We start from the raw sequence: 19,772 nt of genomic DNA, 5'->3' as shown, positions 1-19,772 counted from the left end.
GGATTAAAATATTTTACCATAGGCAGCTGTTCTAATGGATTAAAACATTTTACCATAGGCAGCTGTTCCACTAGAATAAAACATTTTACCATAGGCAGCTGTTCCACTAGATTAAAACATTTTACCATAGGCAGCTGTTCCACTAGATTAAAACATTTTACCATAGGCAGCTGTGCCCTACAGACGCCCGGCCGGTGCCCTACAGACGCCCGGCCGGTGCCCTACAGACTCCCGGCCGGTGCCCTACAGACGCCCGGCCGGTGCCCTACAGACGCCCGGCCGGTGCCCTACAGACGCCCGGCCGGTGCCCTACAGACTCCCGGCCGGTGCCCTACAGACGCCCGGCCGGTGCCCTACAGACGCCCGGCCGGTGCCCTACAGACTCCCGGCCGGTGCCCTACAGACGCCCGGCCGGTGCCCTACAGACGCCCGGCCGGTGCCCTACAGACGCCCGGCTGTATGCTGTGGATCTACGGTTTCTTTGCAAGAAAGGGAAAAAACAAACATCTGTAATTTCTCCATTGTGGTTTCACTTTTATTCCATTGTTCCTTTATTTATTTCACCAAAAATAGGGCTTTCTCTTTTATTCTTGTTCTGAAACGTTTGTTTACAACAGACACTTGAAAAGAAGAAGAAGGTAGACACTACTGAATGTTACTTCTTACCCACAGAACAATCCACTGTACTGTCTGCAAACAGAGCTGGTTCGTTAACACTATTTGGTACAGAGTAGGTTGAGGTTAACTAATAAACTCATGTTAAAGCCCATAGGATAGTGACTGGAGATTGGACTACAGGATGAATCGGACAGTGAAAGAGTTTACGGGGGGGAATACAGAGCAGCAGAAACACTTTTAATATTGAAATGTTGGGTTTTCGTTGAAGTTTGAAGCTAGACGTTCTCTCTGGTTGTTTCTGAAATGGCACCCAATTCTTCTATAGTGCACTAGCTTTGCTCAGAGCGCCATTGGGACCTTGTCAACAGTAGTGCACTATACAAGGAATAGGATACCATTTGGGACACAGCCTCTCTCTCTTCTTCAGTCTGGCTGTTCCCGGTCCTATGCCTCTGCAGTGGTGGGCAGAACTCCAACATACAGAGTCTTCCTGTCCAGCGTCTTCACTGACCACTCTGCTGGGATTTCTGAAACACATATACAAATGATTGAAAGGTATGATTGAAGGTATGGTTTCTAGGTAGTGTTGTGTTTCTAGGTTGTGTTGTGTTTCTAGGTTGTGTTGTGTTTCTAGGTTGTGTTGTGTTTCTAGGTTGTGTTGTGTTTCTTGGTAGTGTTGTGTTTCTAGGTAGAAAATACACTCCGACTTTGGAATTAAATGTTGCCCATTTACATCACATATGTTGCCTGACTACAGCTAGCTACCCAGCTAGCTACCCAGCTAGCTACCCAGTATTGACATCTACCTTGCATAACATTCGTTTTAGGTCATTTTTGCTTATTTGGCTAGCTAGAGTACTACGATTCACATACAGAATATCTAGCTGATAATTAGGAAGTAAAACGTTTTGCTTTGTGTATATCTTGTTTGGTCTCTATTGTTGTCATTGTCCTGGCTGGAAGAAGGGTCAGTGAATGGAGAGGTGCAGCGGGAGGTAATACAGTAGGGAGAGGTGCAGCGGGAGGTAATACAGTAGGGGGAGGTGCAGCGGGAGGTAATACAGTAGGGAGAGGTGCAGCGGGAGGTAATACAGTAGGGGGAGGTGCAGCGGGAGGTAATACAGTAGGGAGAGGTGCAGCGGGAGGTAATACAGTAGGGAGAGGTGCAGCGGGAGGTAATACAGTAGGGAGAGGTGCAGCGGGAGGTAATACAGTAGGGGGAGGTGCAGCGGGAGGTAATACAGTAGGGAGAGGTGCAGCGGGAGGTAATACAGTAGGGGGAGGTGCAGCGGGAGGTAATACAGTAGGGGGAGGTGCAGCGGGAGGTAATACAGTAGGGGGAGGTGCAGCGGGAGGTAATACAGTAGGGAGAGGTGCAGCGGGAGGTAATACAGTAGGGGGAGGTGCAGCGTGAGGTAATACAGTTGGGAGGTAATACAGTAGGGGGAGGTGCAGCGGGAGGTAATACAGTAGGGGGAGGTGCAGCGGGAGGTAATACAGTAGGGAGAGGTGCAGCGGGAGGTAATACAGTAGGGAGAGGTGCAGCGGGAGGTAATACAGTAGGGAGAGGTGCAGCGGGAGGTAATACAGTAGGGAGAGGTGCAGCGGGAGGTAATACAGTAGGGGGAGGTGCAGCGGGAGGTAATACAGTAGGGAGAGGTGCAGCGGGAGGTAATACAGTAGGGGGAGGTGCAGCGGGAGGTAATACAGTAGGGGGAGGTGCAGCGGGAGGTAATACAGTAGGGGGAGGTGCAGCGGGAGGTAATACAGTAGGGGGAGGTGCAGCGGGAGGTAATACAGTAGGGGGAGGTGCAGCGGGAGGTAATACAGTAGGGGGAGGTAATACAGTAGGGGGAGGTGCAGCGGGAGGTAATACAGTAGGGGGAGGTGCAGCGGGAGGTAATACAGTAGGGGGAGGTGCAGCGGGAGGTAATACAGTAGGGGGAGGTGCAGCGGGAGGTGCAGCGGGAGGTAATACAGTAGGGGGAGGTGCAGCGGGAGTAAATACAGTAGGGAGAGGTGCAGCGGGAGGTAATACAGTAGGGGGAGGTGCAGCGGGAGGTAGGGCGAGTGCTTCTCAAGAGAACGTCCACGGAGAACAAGAGTGTGGAGCAAGGTAGCCTACATATTGAGAAACACCCATTGTCTCATGCTTAGAATGCGCTCCCCCATTGTTACAATTTGAAAGTTCCCATGGTAGTTAATTAAACAGTGGGAAGTTAACTAAACGAGTTGATATGGCTACTAAAAACAGCTTTTTCCTCTTGATTGGTAGTAGATATTTATGTTGTAATTCAGATTTGAATAGCAGATAAGACTACCAAGATGTCATACCTTCCAACTTTGTCTAACTAGTTGGGAAAATGGTCAAATGTTTATTTTGACCACTCAAAGTTTCGACCGTTTGAATCATATAAAAGATATTTCTGTTCCCGATTCCAGATTTGAATAGCAGCGAAGGATAACAAGATTTCACAAGCTCTAAGATTTTTTTTGGGGAAAGTAGTCAAAGTAGATGATTTGTTAAAAAAGTTACATTATTTAACAGTTAATGTTGGAATTCATGATGTCACAATGGGGAGTTCTAGAATATAGAGAGAAAGAAAAAAAAGTCCCATTAACATGAATGGGGGGAAACAAAGTCCCATTAACATGAATGGGGGGAAAAAAGTCCCATTAACATGAATGGGGGGAAAAAAAAGTCCCATTAACATGAATGGGGGGAAAAAAAGTCCCATTAACATGAATGGGGGGAAAAAAGTCCCATTAACATGAATGGGGGGGAAAAAAAGTCCCATTAACATGAATGGGGGGGGGAAAAAAGTCCCATTAACATAAATGGAAAAAAAGGCAACATTTTATAGTTTAAAAAGGATTTTTTTTAAAATCAAAAAGTCAAAATGTAAGCACACTATTCCAGATCATTCCAAACGTTTAAAAAGTCTGAACGACGTTTCTAGCTTGAACGTGTAAGAGGAGTAGCATGCGTGAAGAACGAGAACAAGTATGACAAAGATTTATAGTCGTGAGTTATGCTTCTCAAGTCCCACCTAATTAGGTAGGAAGACCTATGAGCCGTAAAGTCAAACCAGCCCGACTGCTAGGCCAGTCAGGCAGTCTGTCAGACAGAGTAATTGGACAGAGAGGTTTCCACAGCCCAGGACTTTCTGCATTGCTGCTGGTTCAAGGTCAACATTAAACCAGTTTAAAAAGACAAGGATCACTGGCACAGGGTTAGCAAACTACAGAGCGGAGGCTAGCAGGCTACAGCTAAACGTCTAGAGGAGGAGGCTAGCAGGCTACAGCTAAACGTCTAGAGGAGGTGGTAGTACAGGCTACAGTTAAACGTCTAGAGGAGGTGGTAGTACAGGCTACAGTTAAACGTGTAGTAGAGGAGGAGGTGGTAGTACAGGCTACAGTTAAACGTGTAGAGGAGGAGGTGGTAGTACAGGCTACAGTTAAACGTGTAGAGGAGGAGGTGGTAGTACAGGCTACAGTTAAACGTGTAGAGGAGGAGGTGGTAGTACAGGCTACAGCTAAACGAGTAGAGGAGGTGGTAGTACAGGCTACAGTTAAACGTGTAGAGGAGGAGGTGGTAGTACAGGCTACAGTTAAACGTGTAGAGGAGGAGGTGGTAGTACAGGCTACAGTTAAACGTCTAGAGGAGGAGGTGGTAGTACAGGCTACAGCTAAACGAGTAGAGGAGGAGGTGGTAGTACAGGCTACAGCTAAACGAGTAGAGGAGGAGGTGGTAGTACAGGCTACAGCTAAACGTGTAGAGGAGGAGGTGGTAGTACAGGCTACAGTTAAACGTGTAGAGGAGGAGGTAGTACAGGCTACAGCTAAACGTGTAGAGGAGGAGGTGGTAGTACAGGCTACAGTTAAACGTGTAGAGGAGGTGGTAGTACAGGCTACAGTTAAACGAGTAGAGGAGGAGGTGGTAGTACAGGCTACAGCTAAACGTGTAGAGGAGGAGGAGGTGGTAGTACAGGCTACAGTTAAACGTGTAGAGGAGGTGGTAGTACAGGCTACAGTTAAACGTGTAGTAGAGGAGGTGGTAGTACAGGCTACAGCTAAACGTGTAGAGGAGGAGGAGGTGGTAGTACAGGCTACAGTTAAACGTGTAGAGGAGGAGGAGGTGGTAGTACAGGCTACAGTTAAACGTGTAGAGGAGGAGGAGGTGGTAGTACAGGCTACAGTTAAACGTGTAGAGGAGGAGGAGGTGGTAGTACAGGCTACAGTTAAACGTGTGGAGGAGCAGTAAATGTCCTCTAGCCTGAACGTAAACACAGTTGGATTGATGTGGATAGGTGGAAAGTAGCAGTAGCAGAAAGAACACAGCTAAAGCAGGACACAAGTACTGTTCAAGTGGAGCTTCCAAGATCCTGCTCTTGCCAAGTCAAGAGAGTGTTTTCCCAGCACTTTGAGCACTGCTAGGCCTGGCCTGTAGCCATCCTAGATGCATTGAAGACAACGGAGACACGGAGACAGAACCAAAATAGGACTTCGGTCTGGTGCTGTCGGTCTTACCTTGGGTGAGCGCATCGTCCACGTAGAGCTTCAGCCTACGGCCGCGGAGGCCGAACAACTTGGCCGTCTCAGACAGCAAAGCATTGTGGGTCAGGCAGTCGTGTCCGACAGGATTGACCAGCAGCAGGGTCCCCACATCTCCACTCTGACACTCTACAGAGACACAGGACATGCATAGTATCAGTAGAAATCAGTAGCAGCAGGTAACCTAGCGGTTAGAGAGACAAACCAAACCAGTAACCGGAGGGTTCCCAGTTCGAATCCTGGGTCTGACGAGGCGGCAAAAAAAAAAAAATCTGTCAGGAAATGAGTTGGCAACCGGATATTTGATGGTATCAAATCGTAGTTGCCATTGGGCCCCAAGTCACTTTCTGGCAGGGGTTTGGTGTAAACCAGTTGGACCTTGTTTCATCTCAATATACTACTATAACATCATACATGTCTGAAGATGCATTGACATAAACTGAAAACTAACCTTTCAAAAAAAGTTGATTGAAATGGGAAGCAGGTGTGTAGTGGAGCGAGAGGAGGAGGAGGAACAGTTAAACGTACCAGCAGGCTGACAGTTGGCCAGTTGGAGGTTGACGAAGGGGCACAACGGAGAGTCCGAGTTGGGAGACGAGTCGCTGGGACTGGAGCCTGATGTCACCGACAGGGTCTTCCCATTCAGAGACAGCAGATCACACTTACCAGTCAACTCTGGAATAACAAGAACATACAGCCCTCAGTTACTGGACAGGTCTGAAACATACAGCCCTCAGTTACTGGACAGGTCTGAAACATACAGCCCTCAGTTACTGGACAGGTCTGAAACATACAGCCCTCAGTTACTGGACAGGTCCTGAAACATACTGGACAGGACTGAAACATACTGGACAGGTCTGAAACATACTAGACAGGTCTGAAACATACTAGACAGGTCTGAAACATACAGCCCTCAGTTACTGGACAGGTCTGAAACATACAGCCCTCAGTTACTGGACAGGTCCTGAAACATACTGGACAGGACTGAAACATACTGGACAGGTCTGAAACATACTAGACAGGTCTGAAACATACTAGACAGGTCTGAAACATACAGCCCTCAGTTACTGGACAGGTCTGAAACATACAGCCCTCATTTACTGGACAGGTCTGAAACATACTGGACAGGTCTGAAACATACAGCCCTCATTTACTAGACAGGTCTGAAACATACAGCCCTCAGTTACTGGACAGGTCTGAAACATACAGCCCTCATTTACTGGACAGGTCTGAAACATACAGCCCTCAGTTACTGGAAAGGTCTGAAACATACAGCCCTCATTTACTAGACAGGTCTGAAACATACTGGACAGGACTGAAACATACTGGACAGGTCTGAAACATACCGGACAGGTCTGAAACATACTGGACAGGTCGGAAACATACTGGACAGGACTGAAACATACAGCCCTCTGTTACTGGACAGGTCTGAAACATACAGCCCTCATTTACTAGACAGGTCTGAAACATACTGGACAGGACTGAAACATACTGGACAGGTCTGAAACATACTGGACAGGTCTGAAACATACCGGACAGGTCTGAAACATACAGCCCTCATTTACTGGACAGGTCTGAAACATACTGGACAGGTCGGAAACATACAGCCCTTATTTACTAGACAGGTCTGAAACATACTGGACAGGTCTGAAACATACTGGACAGATCTGAAACATACAGCCCTCAGTTACTGGACAGGTCTGAAACATACAGCCCTCATTTACTAGACAGGTCTGAAACATACAGCCCTCAGTTACTGGACAGGTCTGAAACATACAGCCCTCATTTACTAGACAGGTCTGAAACATACAGCCCTCAGTTACTGGACAGGTCTGAAACATACAGCCCTCATTTACTGGACAGGTCTGAAACATACAGCCCTCATTTACTAGACAGGTCTGAAACATACTGGACAGGTCTGAAACATACAGCCCTCATTTACTGGACAGGTCTGAAACATACAGCCCTCAGTTACTGGACAGGTCTGAAACATACAGCCCTCAGTTACTGGACAGGTCTGAAACATACAGCCCTCAGTTACTAGACAGGTCTGAAACATACTGGACAGGTCTGAAACATACAGCCCTCATTTACTGGACAGGTCTGAAACATACAGCCCTCATTTACTGGACAGGTCTGAAACATACAGCCCTCATTTACTGGACAGGTCTGAAACATACTGGACAGATCTGGAACATACTGGACAGGTCTGAAACATACTGGACAGGACTGAAACATACTGGACAGGTCTGAAACATACAGCCCTCAGTTACTGGACAGGTCTGAAACATACAGCCCTCAGTTACTGGACAGGTCTGAAACATACTGGACAGGACTGAAACATACTGGACAGATCTGAAACATACTGGACAGATCTGAAACATACTGGACAGATCTGAAACATACTAGACAGGTCTGAAACATACAGCCCTCATTTACTGGACAGGTCTGAAACATACAGCCCTCAGTTACTGGACAGGTCTGAAACATACTGGACAGGTCTGAAACATACTGGACAGGTCTGAAACATACAGCCCTCAGTTACTGGACAGGTCTGAAACATACTGGACAGGTCTGAAACATACAACACACCTCAATCTCTTGTAATAATTCACATGAGGAAAATACTTTTTTTTTGAGTTGTGTGAGAACTGCTCTTTAAAACGCCATCTGTTCATCACTAACCTGTCCAATAAAATCAAATCATTTCATGACTCTTCCAATGTTGTTTGTTGTTGTATTCGTGTGTGTGTGTGTGTGTGTGTGTGTGTGTGTGTGTGTGTGTGTGTGTGTGTGTGTGTGTGTGTGTGTGTGTGTGTGTGTGTGTGTGTGTGTGTGGGAGAAACAGCAGGTTTGTAGGGGAAACCAGGCAGGGAATGGTACAGTACTATATTGGTCCAGGGGTCCCAGGAGAGTTACATATTATGAATAGAACTAGTCTCAATCCCAGGATGATGCCTGTCATCACTGACAACCACCCAACATGCAGGCTGAGCTACTGGCTAGTCCCCAGAACCACCCAACATGCAGGCTAAACTAGAGACAGAACCACTACTCCAGCTAGCTACCATCCAACATGTAGGCTAAGCTAGTGGCTAGTCCCCAGAACCACCCAACATGCAGGCTAAGCTAGAGAGAGAACCACTACTCCAGCTAGCTACCACCCAACATGTAGGCTAAACTAGAGACAGAACCACTACTCCAGCTAGCTACCACCCAACATGCAGGCTAAACTAGAGAGAGAACCACTACTCCAGCTAGCTACCACCCAACATGTAGGCTAAACTAGAGACAGAACCACTACTCCAGGTAGCTACCACCCAACATGCAGGCTAAACTAGAGAGAGAACCACTACTCCAGCTAGCTACCACCCAACATGTAGGCTAAACTAGAGACAGAACCACTACTCCAGGTAGCTACCACCCAACACGTAGGCTCGTCTACTCCAGTCCAGCGAGCTATCACCCTACACATTTTTATCATGGGGCTGAGAGTAATGTAGCAGTTTTAAAGCTAATTTCTTGCAAATATGCACTATACAAGTCTCAAGCTGGGCTACCTCATCACGAGAGTGATTCTAAAAAAATCCCCCGTCAGTCTCTAGTCATAGGCAGGGAATACCGCCAAACTCTAAGGCCGGGAGGTTGAATGGGTTAGTAAACATTTCATGATGACAATAATTCTGACGTTTCGTGGGAGTTACTGACAGACAGAACACGGTTACTGAGCTATTGTGTATTCACTAACACTTTAATTTTTTGTTGTTGTGTTACATAGTAGGATTAAAATGGATTTAATTACATTTTTGTTCATGATCTACACAAAATACTCTGTCAACGTGGAAGAAAAAATTCAAACATTTGTAAAAAAAAAAAAAAAAATCATGAAAAATAAAACACTAATATATCTTGATTTGATAAGTAATCATCCTCGAGTCAGTACATGTTAGAAAAGTCTTTGGCAGCGATTAAAGCTGTGAATCTTTCTGGGTAAATCTCTAAGAGCTTTCCACTCCTGGAGTGTGCAAAAATGTTCAAGCTCTGTCAAATTGGTTGTTGATCATTGCTAGACAACCATTTTCAAGTCTTGACATAGATTTTCAAGCCGATTTACGTCAAAACTGTAACTAGGCCGCTCAGGAACATTCAATGTCGTCTTGGTGAGCAACCCCAGTGTAGATTTGGCCTTGTGTTTTAGGTTATTGTCCTGCTGAAAGGTGAATTCATCTCCCAGTGTCTATTGGAAAGCAGACTGAACCAGATTTTCTAGGATTTTGCCTGTGCTTAGCTTTTTAATCCTGAAAAAAACTCCCTAGTCCTTAACGATTACAAGCATACCCATAACATGACGCAACCACTACGCTTGAAAATATGGAGAGTGATACTCAGTAATGTGTTGTATTGAATTTGCCCTAAACACAACACTTTGTATTCAGGACAAAAAGTTAAATGCTTTGCAGCATTTTCTTGCCTTGTTACAAACAGGATGCATGTTTTCAAGTATTTTGTATTCTGTACAGGATTCCTTCTTTTCACTCTGTCCTTTAGGTTAGTATTGTGGAGTAACTACAATGTTGTTGATCCATCCTCAGTTTTCATCTATCACAAGCCATTAAACTAACTATTTTAAAGTCACAATTGGCCTCATGGTGAAATCTCTTCTTCCTTATTTAGGTTTGCCATAACCAAGGAGTTAAATACGTATTGATTAAAGACATTTCAGCTTTTTATTTCTTATTAATAAGTAAACATTTTTTTTTTAAACTCCACTTCCACATTGACATTATGGGGTATTGTGTGTAGGTCAGTGACAAAAAAAAAATTGAAACGTAATCAATTTTAAATTCGGGTCGTAAAAAATATAAAGGGGTGTGAATACTTTCTGAATACTTTGTATATATATATATATATATATATATATATATATATATATATATATATATATATATATAGATATATATATATAGGAGGCTTGTGAGTGTCCCATCTTACTAGTGTATATAATGAGTATCACAGAACGAGTCATAATACCCATAAAACCTAGAGGTCAAACAGGGAAATGATTCCAATCATTTTAGAAGCGCTTAAAATAAGGTCTGTGTTTCATATAAACTTACCCTGGTGTGACGTTTTCATAACCGTATAAATCTCTCTAGGACAAGGTGACTTTTATCAATATATTCGTCCATATTTACCTGCCACAAATGAAACGCTAATTAGCTGCTAACGTGGCTATCATAAAGAACTACAAATACCATGATGATCTGTACGAGACTGACGAATCGAGGCATAGGTAAGAATCTCTGGATGAACTATCTAATGTTAATTAAATGTAGTAATAAAAAAATAAAAAAATGGCTACATTTCTTTCAATGGACAATTCTGTGAACACATTTTAAATTGGCAATACCTGTTAGCAAAAGTGTCCGAGACAACGTCCAGCAGCTTGCAGGGATTTGTAGTTTTTCATGATGTCTACTTTGATGCTAATTAGCATTTTTTGAATCGGAGAGTAAATAGAGCCGAATATATATTGATAAAAGTCACCTTGTCCTAGAGATGTACACGGTTATCAAAACAGGGAAACACAGACCTAGTTTCTAAAATCACTTAAAAAAACGAATGGTGGAAAAACTATTGGAAACATTTCCTTTGTTTGACCGCTAGGTTTTATGGGTAATTATGACACACACCTCCACTCCATTGACATAGGGGCTGATTTAGGATTCAAAAGTGTGATCGTGCCATCTTACCAGTCTTGCCGTTGAAAACACAGAGCTTGGTGTTGTTGAGACCAAAGAGACTGGAGCAGAGCTGTCTCAGCTTAAACATGTCCAGACAGAGATCTCCTTTAGGATTCTCCAGGAGAGCCACACCCTCTGACAGAGACAGAACAAAACATTTGCATATATTTGTTTAAACCCTAAAAGCATGAACAGCGCTTTTATTTTTTTTAGTACCCTTCCCCAGATCTGTGCCTCGACACAATCCTGTCTTGGAGCTCTATGGACAATTCCTTCGACCTCATGGCTTGGTTTTTGCTCTGACATGCACTGTCAACTGTGGGACCTTATATAGACAGGTGTGTGCCTTTCCAAATCATGTCCAATCAATTGAATTTACCACAGGTGGACTCCAATCAAGTTGTAGAAACATCTCAAGGATGATCAGTGGAAACAGGATGCACCTGAGCTCAATTTCAAGTCTCATAGCAAAGGGTCTGAATACTTATGTAAATAAGGTATGTTTTTTTTATTTTGAATACATTTACAAACATTTCTAAAAACCTGTTTTTGCTTTGTCATTATGGGGTACTGTGTGTAGATTGTGATGTTTTAATTTTTTATTTAATTTAGATTTTAGAATAAGGCTGTAACGTAACAAAATGTGCAAAAAGTCAAGTGGTTTGAATACTTTCTGAACGCTCCCTCTGTTGCCAAATTTAGTGCTTTTATCACATTTCTATTTACTAATCGAGTCCATCTTTAAAGCCACGACTAGTATACAATAGATTATTTTTCATTCATCCATGTTTTTTTTGTGGTAGCTAGTTTGACAAAGTCCACCAATTTCAGACGGATTTTTTAAAAAAAGGGTTTTGAAATTATACTTATTTAAAAAAAATTTTTTTACCTCTTTTGGTGCTTTTAGGGTGAGGATTCATCCATTGTTGAATTGGAATTTCAATTTACATCCCAAATTTAATGAAATGACATTAACCCCTATAGCTATACTGTGTTCCATTACACACCAATACAGATAAACAAACCCAGAATTGTGTTCCAATCCAATTGAGCCCTGAGGGTGCCACCAATAATGAGACCACGACCAAAGGTAATGTAAAAAGCTCAGTCAATCTAATTATAAAGTCTAAATATACCTTGTTGCTTGTTGTTGAGTTTGAGTTGGAGGTTGATGTAGGCACAGGCTGGTCCAGTCAGAGGAGCTCGAGAGGCGGCTGTTCCCTTCACTATGGTCAGGTCCAGGTCCGAACCTTTCAACTATAGTACAGTACCAACCACAGAATAAACATTATGAAAACCAGTCCCGTGTGGCTCAGTTGGTTAGAGCATGGTGTTTGCAACGCCAGGGTTGTGGGTTCGATTCCCACGGGGGGCCAGTACGGGGAAGAAAAAAAAAAATGTATGAAATGTATGCATTCACTACTGTAAGTCGCTCTGGATAAGAGCGTCTGCTAAAATGACTAAAATGTAGAAATGTAAAATGTAGATACAACCACAGAGGGAGAAACATGAAAACCATTCATATTTAGAAACAGGAGTTTTTAAATTACATTAATATAGATATATATATATTAGTTTGTTGCTTTAACCCAACCCACATGGAGGGATTGAAAGCACTTTCTGTTCTGTCTAATAATTTGGTGTTTAATGTCAAGCCAACCAACCTGTGTTTTCTCCTGCACGATGACGCTTGAGCCCTTGGGGACGGGGTAGGTCTTGAGTGGTGCCTTGGTGGTTGCCAGGATGAAGTCTGTGTGGGCTTGGATCACATTATCCAGGTAATCACCTGCCGGCTCACAGCTGTAGTACACTGTGATCTCATCAGACGGCACCAGATGACCCTGTAGACACAGGTAAATACACAGACAGGGTAAAGGGTTGGATCAAAACAGGGCCTCGGACCCGGATCACACTGTCCAGGTAATCACCTGCCGGGCTCATAGCTGTAGTACACTGCAAGGGCCAGGGTCAATTCCATTTCAATTCAGGAAGTACACTGAATTATGTCAATTATCTTCCAAGCTTTTCAATGGGGGAAAATGTTGAATTTGGTTTACTTTCTGAATTGAAATGGAATGGAGCCCAACCTTGGTATACTGTGATCTCATCTGAGGGCACCAGGTGTTACCCAAGAAAGGTAAGAAAGGTCTGCATCTATTGGATTACTGAATCACTTTGTCATTCAGGTAAAAATGAATATACTGCTCGTTCACAGCTGTAGCACACTGTAATCTCATCAGATGGAACTAAAGTGACCTTCATAAACATTCGATCTTATTGATGGGTGGTACATTTATTTAAGATACTCTTTGAAGAGGTAGGGTTTCAGGTGTTTTTTTCTCAACAACAGGTTAAGGTCAATAATATCAAAGGCTGCACTGAAATCTAACAGTACCACAATCTACTTATTATCAATTTCTAGTTGCTCTTGATGTTCTGTAGGTAAACACCATGGTCTTGTTGTGGATGCAAGCTTAAACTGGAAGCCAGTGGAGTGTGTGGAAGAGGAAGGGTGACGTGGGAGAACAACGGGGATAGTTGAAAACCAAGCGGACTGTAACATTCTGGATAAATTGCAGGGGGAGTTTGATGGCACAAGCGCGCAGCCCAGCCAACAGCGAGTTGCAGCAGGGAGGACATCCCAGCTCCAAGATGAACCAGGGCTACCGCTCAATGCAAGCCGTTTTGGATCTACGGTGTCCACAAATCGATGTATAAGCGAATATGTCAGTCGTAACCAATACCAGAACCACACAGGGGACTTTAACATGGAAGAGAACACATTGATCTCTCCTTAATCTACAGAGGCCCAATTACAGGCTGGCTTCAAGGGTAGGAAATACATATAGAGCTTCAGTAACTTACATCAGAGAGGAAAGATTTTTTTAGCCTTTTGGGTATTTTCAGGCAGTGAACCGCAGAGTAGCAACGTCGATAAGGAGAAAAATGATGTGCTACAGTGTGTGTGTGTGTTGCCAAATCAGAACCCTGAGACTGTGACCTCTCCTTCCCTCCCTCCCTCCCTCCCTCCCTCCCTCCCTCCCTCCCTCCCTCCCTCCCTCCTCTCCCTCCCTCGGTCCTCCCCCGGTCCCTCCCCGTCCTCTTAACCCACTGAGACCCCAGTTACTGCTACTTAATTAATTGAGGTGGAAAATTCCTAAAGATTTCAGTTTTAAATAACAGTAGAGAATTTACCCTGGCTGAGAGCCAAGGCAACACACACACACACACACACACACACACACACACACACACGTTCGGCCCAGTCGAATCCAAGGAACGATGGAAAAATGTTTGTTTATTAAGAAAACAAGTCTAAGATAATCCCGCTTTACTTTCCTTCTCTCCACCCCACTTCAAAGTCAGTGTTTCTGAAACAGACCTCTGTAGTCGGGGATGAAGTTTACATTAAAGCCTGAATATTATGGTACTGGAGAAACTGGTTCTTAACGCTGCTAGAATTCAGGAGTGGAAATATTTCAACATGAGAGAGAGAAGAGAGAGAGAAGAGAGACAGAGAGAGACAGAGAGAGACAGAGAGAGACAGAGAGAGACAGAGAGAGAGAGAGAGAGAGAGACAGAGAGAGAGAGACAGAGAGAGAGAGACAGAGAGAGAGAGACAGAGAGACAGAGAGACAGAGAGAGACAGAGAGAGAGATAGGGGGAAAGGGAGAAAAAGAGAGGGGAGTACCAGGGAGGTACCAGGGAGGGAGAGAAGCCTAGGAATACCAGGGAGGTGCCAGGGAGGGAGAGAAGCCTGGGAATACCAGGGAGGTACCAGGGAGGGAGGGGCAGTAGGCAGGAAGTACTCACGTTGAACCCGTTTAACCTCTCTGGCGCATGTGGGACGAATTCGTCCCACCTACGTAACAGCCACTGAAATCCAGTGGCGCGATTTTTGAATCGTTAGAAATACTATTACTTCAATTTCTCAAACATATGACTATTTCACAGCTATTTAAAGACAAGAATCTCGTTAATCTAACCCCACTGTCCGATTTCAAAAAGGCTTTACAACGAAAGCAAAACATTAGATTATGTCAGCAGAGTGCCCAGCCAGAAATAATCAGACACCCATTTTTCAAGCTAGCATATCATGTCACATAAACCCAAACCACAGCTAAATGCAGCACTAACCTTTTATGATCTTCATCAGATGACACACCTAGGACATTGTGTTATACAATACATGCATGTCTGTTCAATCAAGTTCATATTTATATCAAAAAACAGCTTTTTACATTAGCATGTGACGTTCAGAAAAAGCATAACCCCCGCAAACTTCCGGGGAATTTACTAACAGTTTGCTAAATTACTCACGATAAACGTTCACAAAAAGCATAACAATTTTTTAAAAGAATTATAGATACATTACTCCTCTATGCACTCGATATGTCCGATTTTAAAATAGCTTTTCGGATGAAGCACATTTTGCAATAATCTAAGTACATAGCCCGGCATCACAGGGCTAGCTATTTAGACACCCACCCAGGTCAGCCTCCACCAAAATCACATTTCCTATAAGAAAAATGTTCTTACCTTGCTTGTTCTTCGTCAGAATACACTGCCAGGACTTCTACTTCAATGACAAATGTTGGTTTGGTCCCAAATAATCCATCGTTATATCCAAACAGCGGCGTTTTGTTCGTGAGTTCTAGACACTATCAGAATGCTACATCACGGTCTCGCGCATGGCACATTGGCGTGACAAAAAATGTCTAAATATTCCATTACCGTACTTCGAAGCATGTCAACCGCTGTTTAAAACCAATTTTTATGCCATTTATCTCGTAGAAAAGCGATAATATTCCGACCGGGAATATGCATTGAGCCTAAACAGCCGAATTAAATTTCTCCTCAGGAGCGAATCGTGCACGCGCCTCATTCAAAGGTCCTCTGATCCGCCACTTACCAAAGGCGATAATGTGTTTCAGCCTGAGGCTGCCTCGTCAACCTTCAGGTATTTCCCGGGTTCTGAGAGCCTATCGGAGCCCTGGGAATTGTCACGTTACAGCTAAGATCCTTACTTTTCAATAAACAGATGCAAGACTCCTTGTCAGACAGGGTACTTCCTGCATGAAACCTTGTCAGGTTTTTGCCTGCCATAGGAGTTCTGTTATACTCACAGACACCATTCAAACAGTTTTAGAAAATTCAGAGTGTTTTCTATCCAAACCTGAACAATAATATGCATATTCTAGCTTCTGAGTTGGTGTAGGAGGCAGTTAAAAATGGGCACATATTTTTTCCAAAATTCTCAATACTGCCCCCTAGCCCAGACAGGTTAAACTGTATCTCAGTGAGTTGTACCTTTTTACGTAGTTTCTGGATGCGGTTGATGACCTCACGAGCCACACCCTCATCCAGCATGGACTGGTCTGGAGTGACGTCAAGCAGCACCAGCACCTAAAGAATAATTATACACATTATAATATATATATATATATATATATATATATATATATATATATACACACACACACACACACACACACACACACATATATATATATATATTACTATAGACTGAATACACAGAGACAGAATACAACTGCACTGTTCAGGGATGTTGATACACAGCAGCTGGTTCAACAATCTGTTGTGTATAAATATTTTGCTTTGTAGGGTTTAAAAAAATATATTTTTACAGCCCTGTTTGGTTTCAAATCTCACCTGCAAAACTTTTACCTTCTTGTTACTTGCACTGTTTTAATCTCCCACTTGTCTTTTCTGTGAGACTAAATCAAACTAAAACAGTGCAGTATAACAGAGTGGTGAGTAACAGCATCAGAATGTATTTTACTGGAGACAGACAGACAGCATCTCAGAGCCCTCTACAGCAGACAGACAGACAGCATCTCAGAGCCCTCTACAGCAGACAGACAGACAGCATATCAGAGCCCTCTACAGCAGACAGACAGACAGCATCTCAGAGTCCTCTACAGCAGACAGACAGACAGCATCTCAGAGCCCTCTACAGCAGACAGACAGACAGCATCTCAGAGCCCTCTACAGCAGACAGACAGACTCTCAGAGTCCTCTACAGCAGACAGACAGACAGCATCTCAGAGCCCTCTACAGCAGACAGACAGCATATCAGAGCCCTCTACAGCAGATAGACAGACAGACAGCATCTCAGAGTCCTCTACAGCAGACAGACAGACAGCATCTCAGAGTCCTCTACAGCAGACAGACAGACAGCATCTCAGAGCCCTCTACAGCAGACAGACAGACAGACAGACAGACAGACAGACAGCATCTCAGAGCCCTCTACAGCAGACAGCATCTCAGAGTCCTCTACAGCAGACAGACAGACAGCATCTCAGAGTCCTCTACAGCAGACAGACAGACAGACAGCATCTCAGAGCCCTCTACAGCAGACAGACAGACAGCATCTCAGAGCCCTCTACAGCAGACAGACAGACAGACAGACAGCATCTCAGAGCCCTCTACAGCAGACAGACAGACAGCATCTCAGAGCCCTCTACAGCAGACAGACAGACAGACAGACAGCATCTCAGAGTCCTCTACAGCAGACAGACAGCATCTCAGAGCCCTCTACAGCAGACAGACAGCATCTCAGAGTCCTCTACAGCAGACAGACACTGTGGTATTATGGTTGGTGGAACACTGATTAGAGAGATGAGCCTCTGGGGGCTTTTGATACACGCTGGCTGCTGGCTGCTAAGGCATGAAATGACTTAACAAACACATTAACACCCGTCTACATTACAACACAGTACAACACAGGAGATAGTTTCAGGTGTTTCAGCAACATGACTGTACTGTAGCAGTGTAACTGTTACTAGGAATACATCTGTAATATTTGTTTGTTTTTTTTGTTTGTTTTTTACCATTTACATAATGTATATACAGTCGTTATTTTATCATGTTACGTTTGAATGCTCAAATCGACTATTTTACATTTGCAAGCGTTTGATAATGTTCCGTTTGTTCCAGCCATTCCTAATGAGAGCCCATCCTCCCAAACGTCTCCCTCCCACCAGCCTCCACTGCATGGTTACCCACCTGCGAGTCAGAATGGGCCTCGTACTGTGTCGCTGACCCAGAAGTCTGGTTGAAGGTGTACATCAACCTCAGGTCTTCCTCATGAAGCTCTTGACCGTCCACCACAATGGAGCCTGAGAGGGGAAACACACAGTCAGTCAGTCAGCCAGCCAGTCAGCCAGCCAGCCAGCCAGTCAGCCAGCCAGCCAGCCAGTCAGCCAGCCAGTCAGCCAGTCAAATCAGTCAGTCAAATCAGTCAGCCAGCCAGCCAGCCAGCCAGCCAGTCAGCCAGCCAGCCAGTCAAATCAGCCAGCCAGCCAGTCAGCCAGCCAGCCAGCCAGCCAGCCAGTCAAATCAGTCAGTCAGTCAGTCAGTCAGCCAGCCAGCCAGCCAGCCAGCCAGCCAGCCAGCCAGTCAGCCAGTCAGCCAGCCAGCCAGCCAGTCAAATCAGCCAGCCAGCCAGTCAGCCAGCCAGCCAGTCAAATCAGTCAGTCAGTCAGTCAGCCAGCCAGCCAGCCAGCCAGCCAGCCAGTCAGCCAGCCAGTCAAATCAGTCAGTCAGCCAGTCAAATCAGTCAGCCAGCCAGCCAGCCAGTCAGTCAAATCAGTCAGTCAGTCAGCCAGCCAGCCAGCCAGTCAGTCAGCCAGTCAAATCAGTCAGCCAGCCAGCCAGCCAGTCAGTCAAATCAGTCAGTCAGTCAGCCAGCCAGCCAGTCAGTCAGCCAGCCAGTCAATCAAATCAAATGTATGTATGTATAAAGCCGTCCACCACAAAGGAACCTGTGTGGACAACACACACACACACACACACACGCACACACACACACACGCACACACACGCACACACACTTCCCCCAGAAATCCTAGCTGGAAGGTTCCTGGAATGAGCATAAAATCCATGAAACATCCAACCAGTATTTCTGGATAACCAGGGAATTTAAGAAAGTTCCTTTAGCAACCCTAGACTCGGAATAGGCCCCGGAGGTTGTTCTGACCACGTTGAGACCAGGGGGGAAAAAACTCTGGCTTCTAGTTTCATGCTAATACAAGACGAACACACACACACTAAGCCCAGATATACATGCTTAAGATATATTTTGGTTTTTAAGTCTTAAGGTGTAGGGTTCAGTGTCTGTGTTTAAAGCCTAGGGATAGATGCTTCACTATCCCAAGTGGACCACGGTTATTAACAGCTACCTCCCAACATGCAACAGGAGAATCTCTATATAGTACTCTCGTCAGTAAACAAAACAACAACAAAAAATATATATATTTTACTGGCTGCAATCAGAGGAACGTCCATCCTCCTACGCCGGTACAGAAAAAAAACAAGGTTTTGACCTCAAGAGTGCTGGGGATTTAAGAGGGGAGAGATATGTTCCATTCAGAAGTACATTTAACAGACAGACCTTTCACTGCTCTTCCCCCGTCCCGTCCTACCAGTCTTCTGGAAGATCTCCAGCTGTTCACTCTTCAGTTCTTTAATGGAAGCTGTAATGGATTTGAAGGCTGCTTTCAGTCTCTTTCCCAGCACCATGTGGTCCGGTTCGGCCCGCAGACTGATGCCGTACTTGTCTTTGTCCGTGGACAGGGTCAATTTGCGGACATTCAACTCCTGGGAGAAGAGGAAAAGAGAAAAGGAGGGGGTTTACTGCCTTGTTCAACAACAACAACAACAACAAAAAAGGCACAACATAATATTTCTGCAGGCTCGCCACCAGATTATTTTGTTCTTGGACCTGGGATTTGAACCAGCGACCCTCTGGTTGCTGGCCCATCGTTCTGAACGCCAGGCTACATGAAGATCGGGAGAGCTGTAGTTCCCTCTACCATCGCAGTGTGTTGTTGT

General features: G+C 44.6%; 1 protein-coding gene across 1 annotated transcript in view; it reads right to left on the bottom strand.

The window, feature by feature from the left end:
• Window positions 1–510: 510 nt before the first annotated feature.
• iars1 (isoleucyl-tRNA synthetase 1) overlaps window positions 511–19,772 on the bottom strand; it is a 130,177-nt gene continuing 110,915 nt past the window's right edge. Inside the window, exons 26-34 of the mRNA XM_029692807.1 lie at window positions 19,364–19,538; window positions 17,946–18,058; window positions 16,227–16,322; window positions 12,581–12,757; window positions 12,053–12,173; window positions 10,926–11,051; window positions 5,701–5,847; window positions 5,149–5,301; window positions 511–1,145 (exon numbers count right to left, since the gene is read on the bottom strand). Of these exons, the coding sequence (XP_029548667.1) occupies window positions 1,063–1,145; window positions 5,149–5,301; window positions 5,701–5,847; window positions 10,926–11,051; window positions 12,053–12,173; window positions 12,581–12,757; window positions 16,227–16,322; window positions 17,946–18,058; window positions 19,364–19,538 (1,191 nt within the window). The 3' untranslated portion in view covers window positions 511–1,062. The remainder of the gene's footprint in view (window positions 1,146–5,148; window positions 5,302–5,700; window positions 5,848–10,925; window positions 11,052–12,052; window positions 12,174–12,580; window positions 12,758–16,226; window positions 16,323–17,945; window positions 18,059–19,363; window positions 19,539–19,772) is intronic.

This window comes from Salmo trutta, chromosome 16, assembly GCF_901001165.1.
Source record: "Salmo trutta chromosome 16, fSalTru1.1, whole genome shotgun sequence".
NCBI lineage: Eukaryota > Metazoa > Chordata > Actinopteri > Salmoniformes > Salmonidae > Salmo > Salmo trutta.
This window is presented reverse-complemented; position numbering and strand designations above follow the sequence as displayed.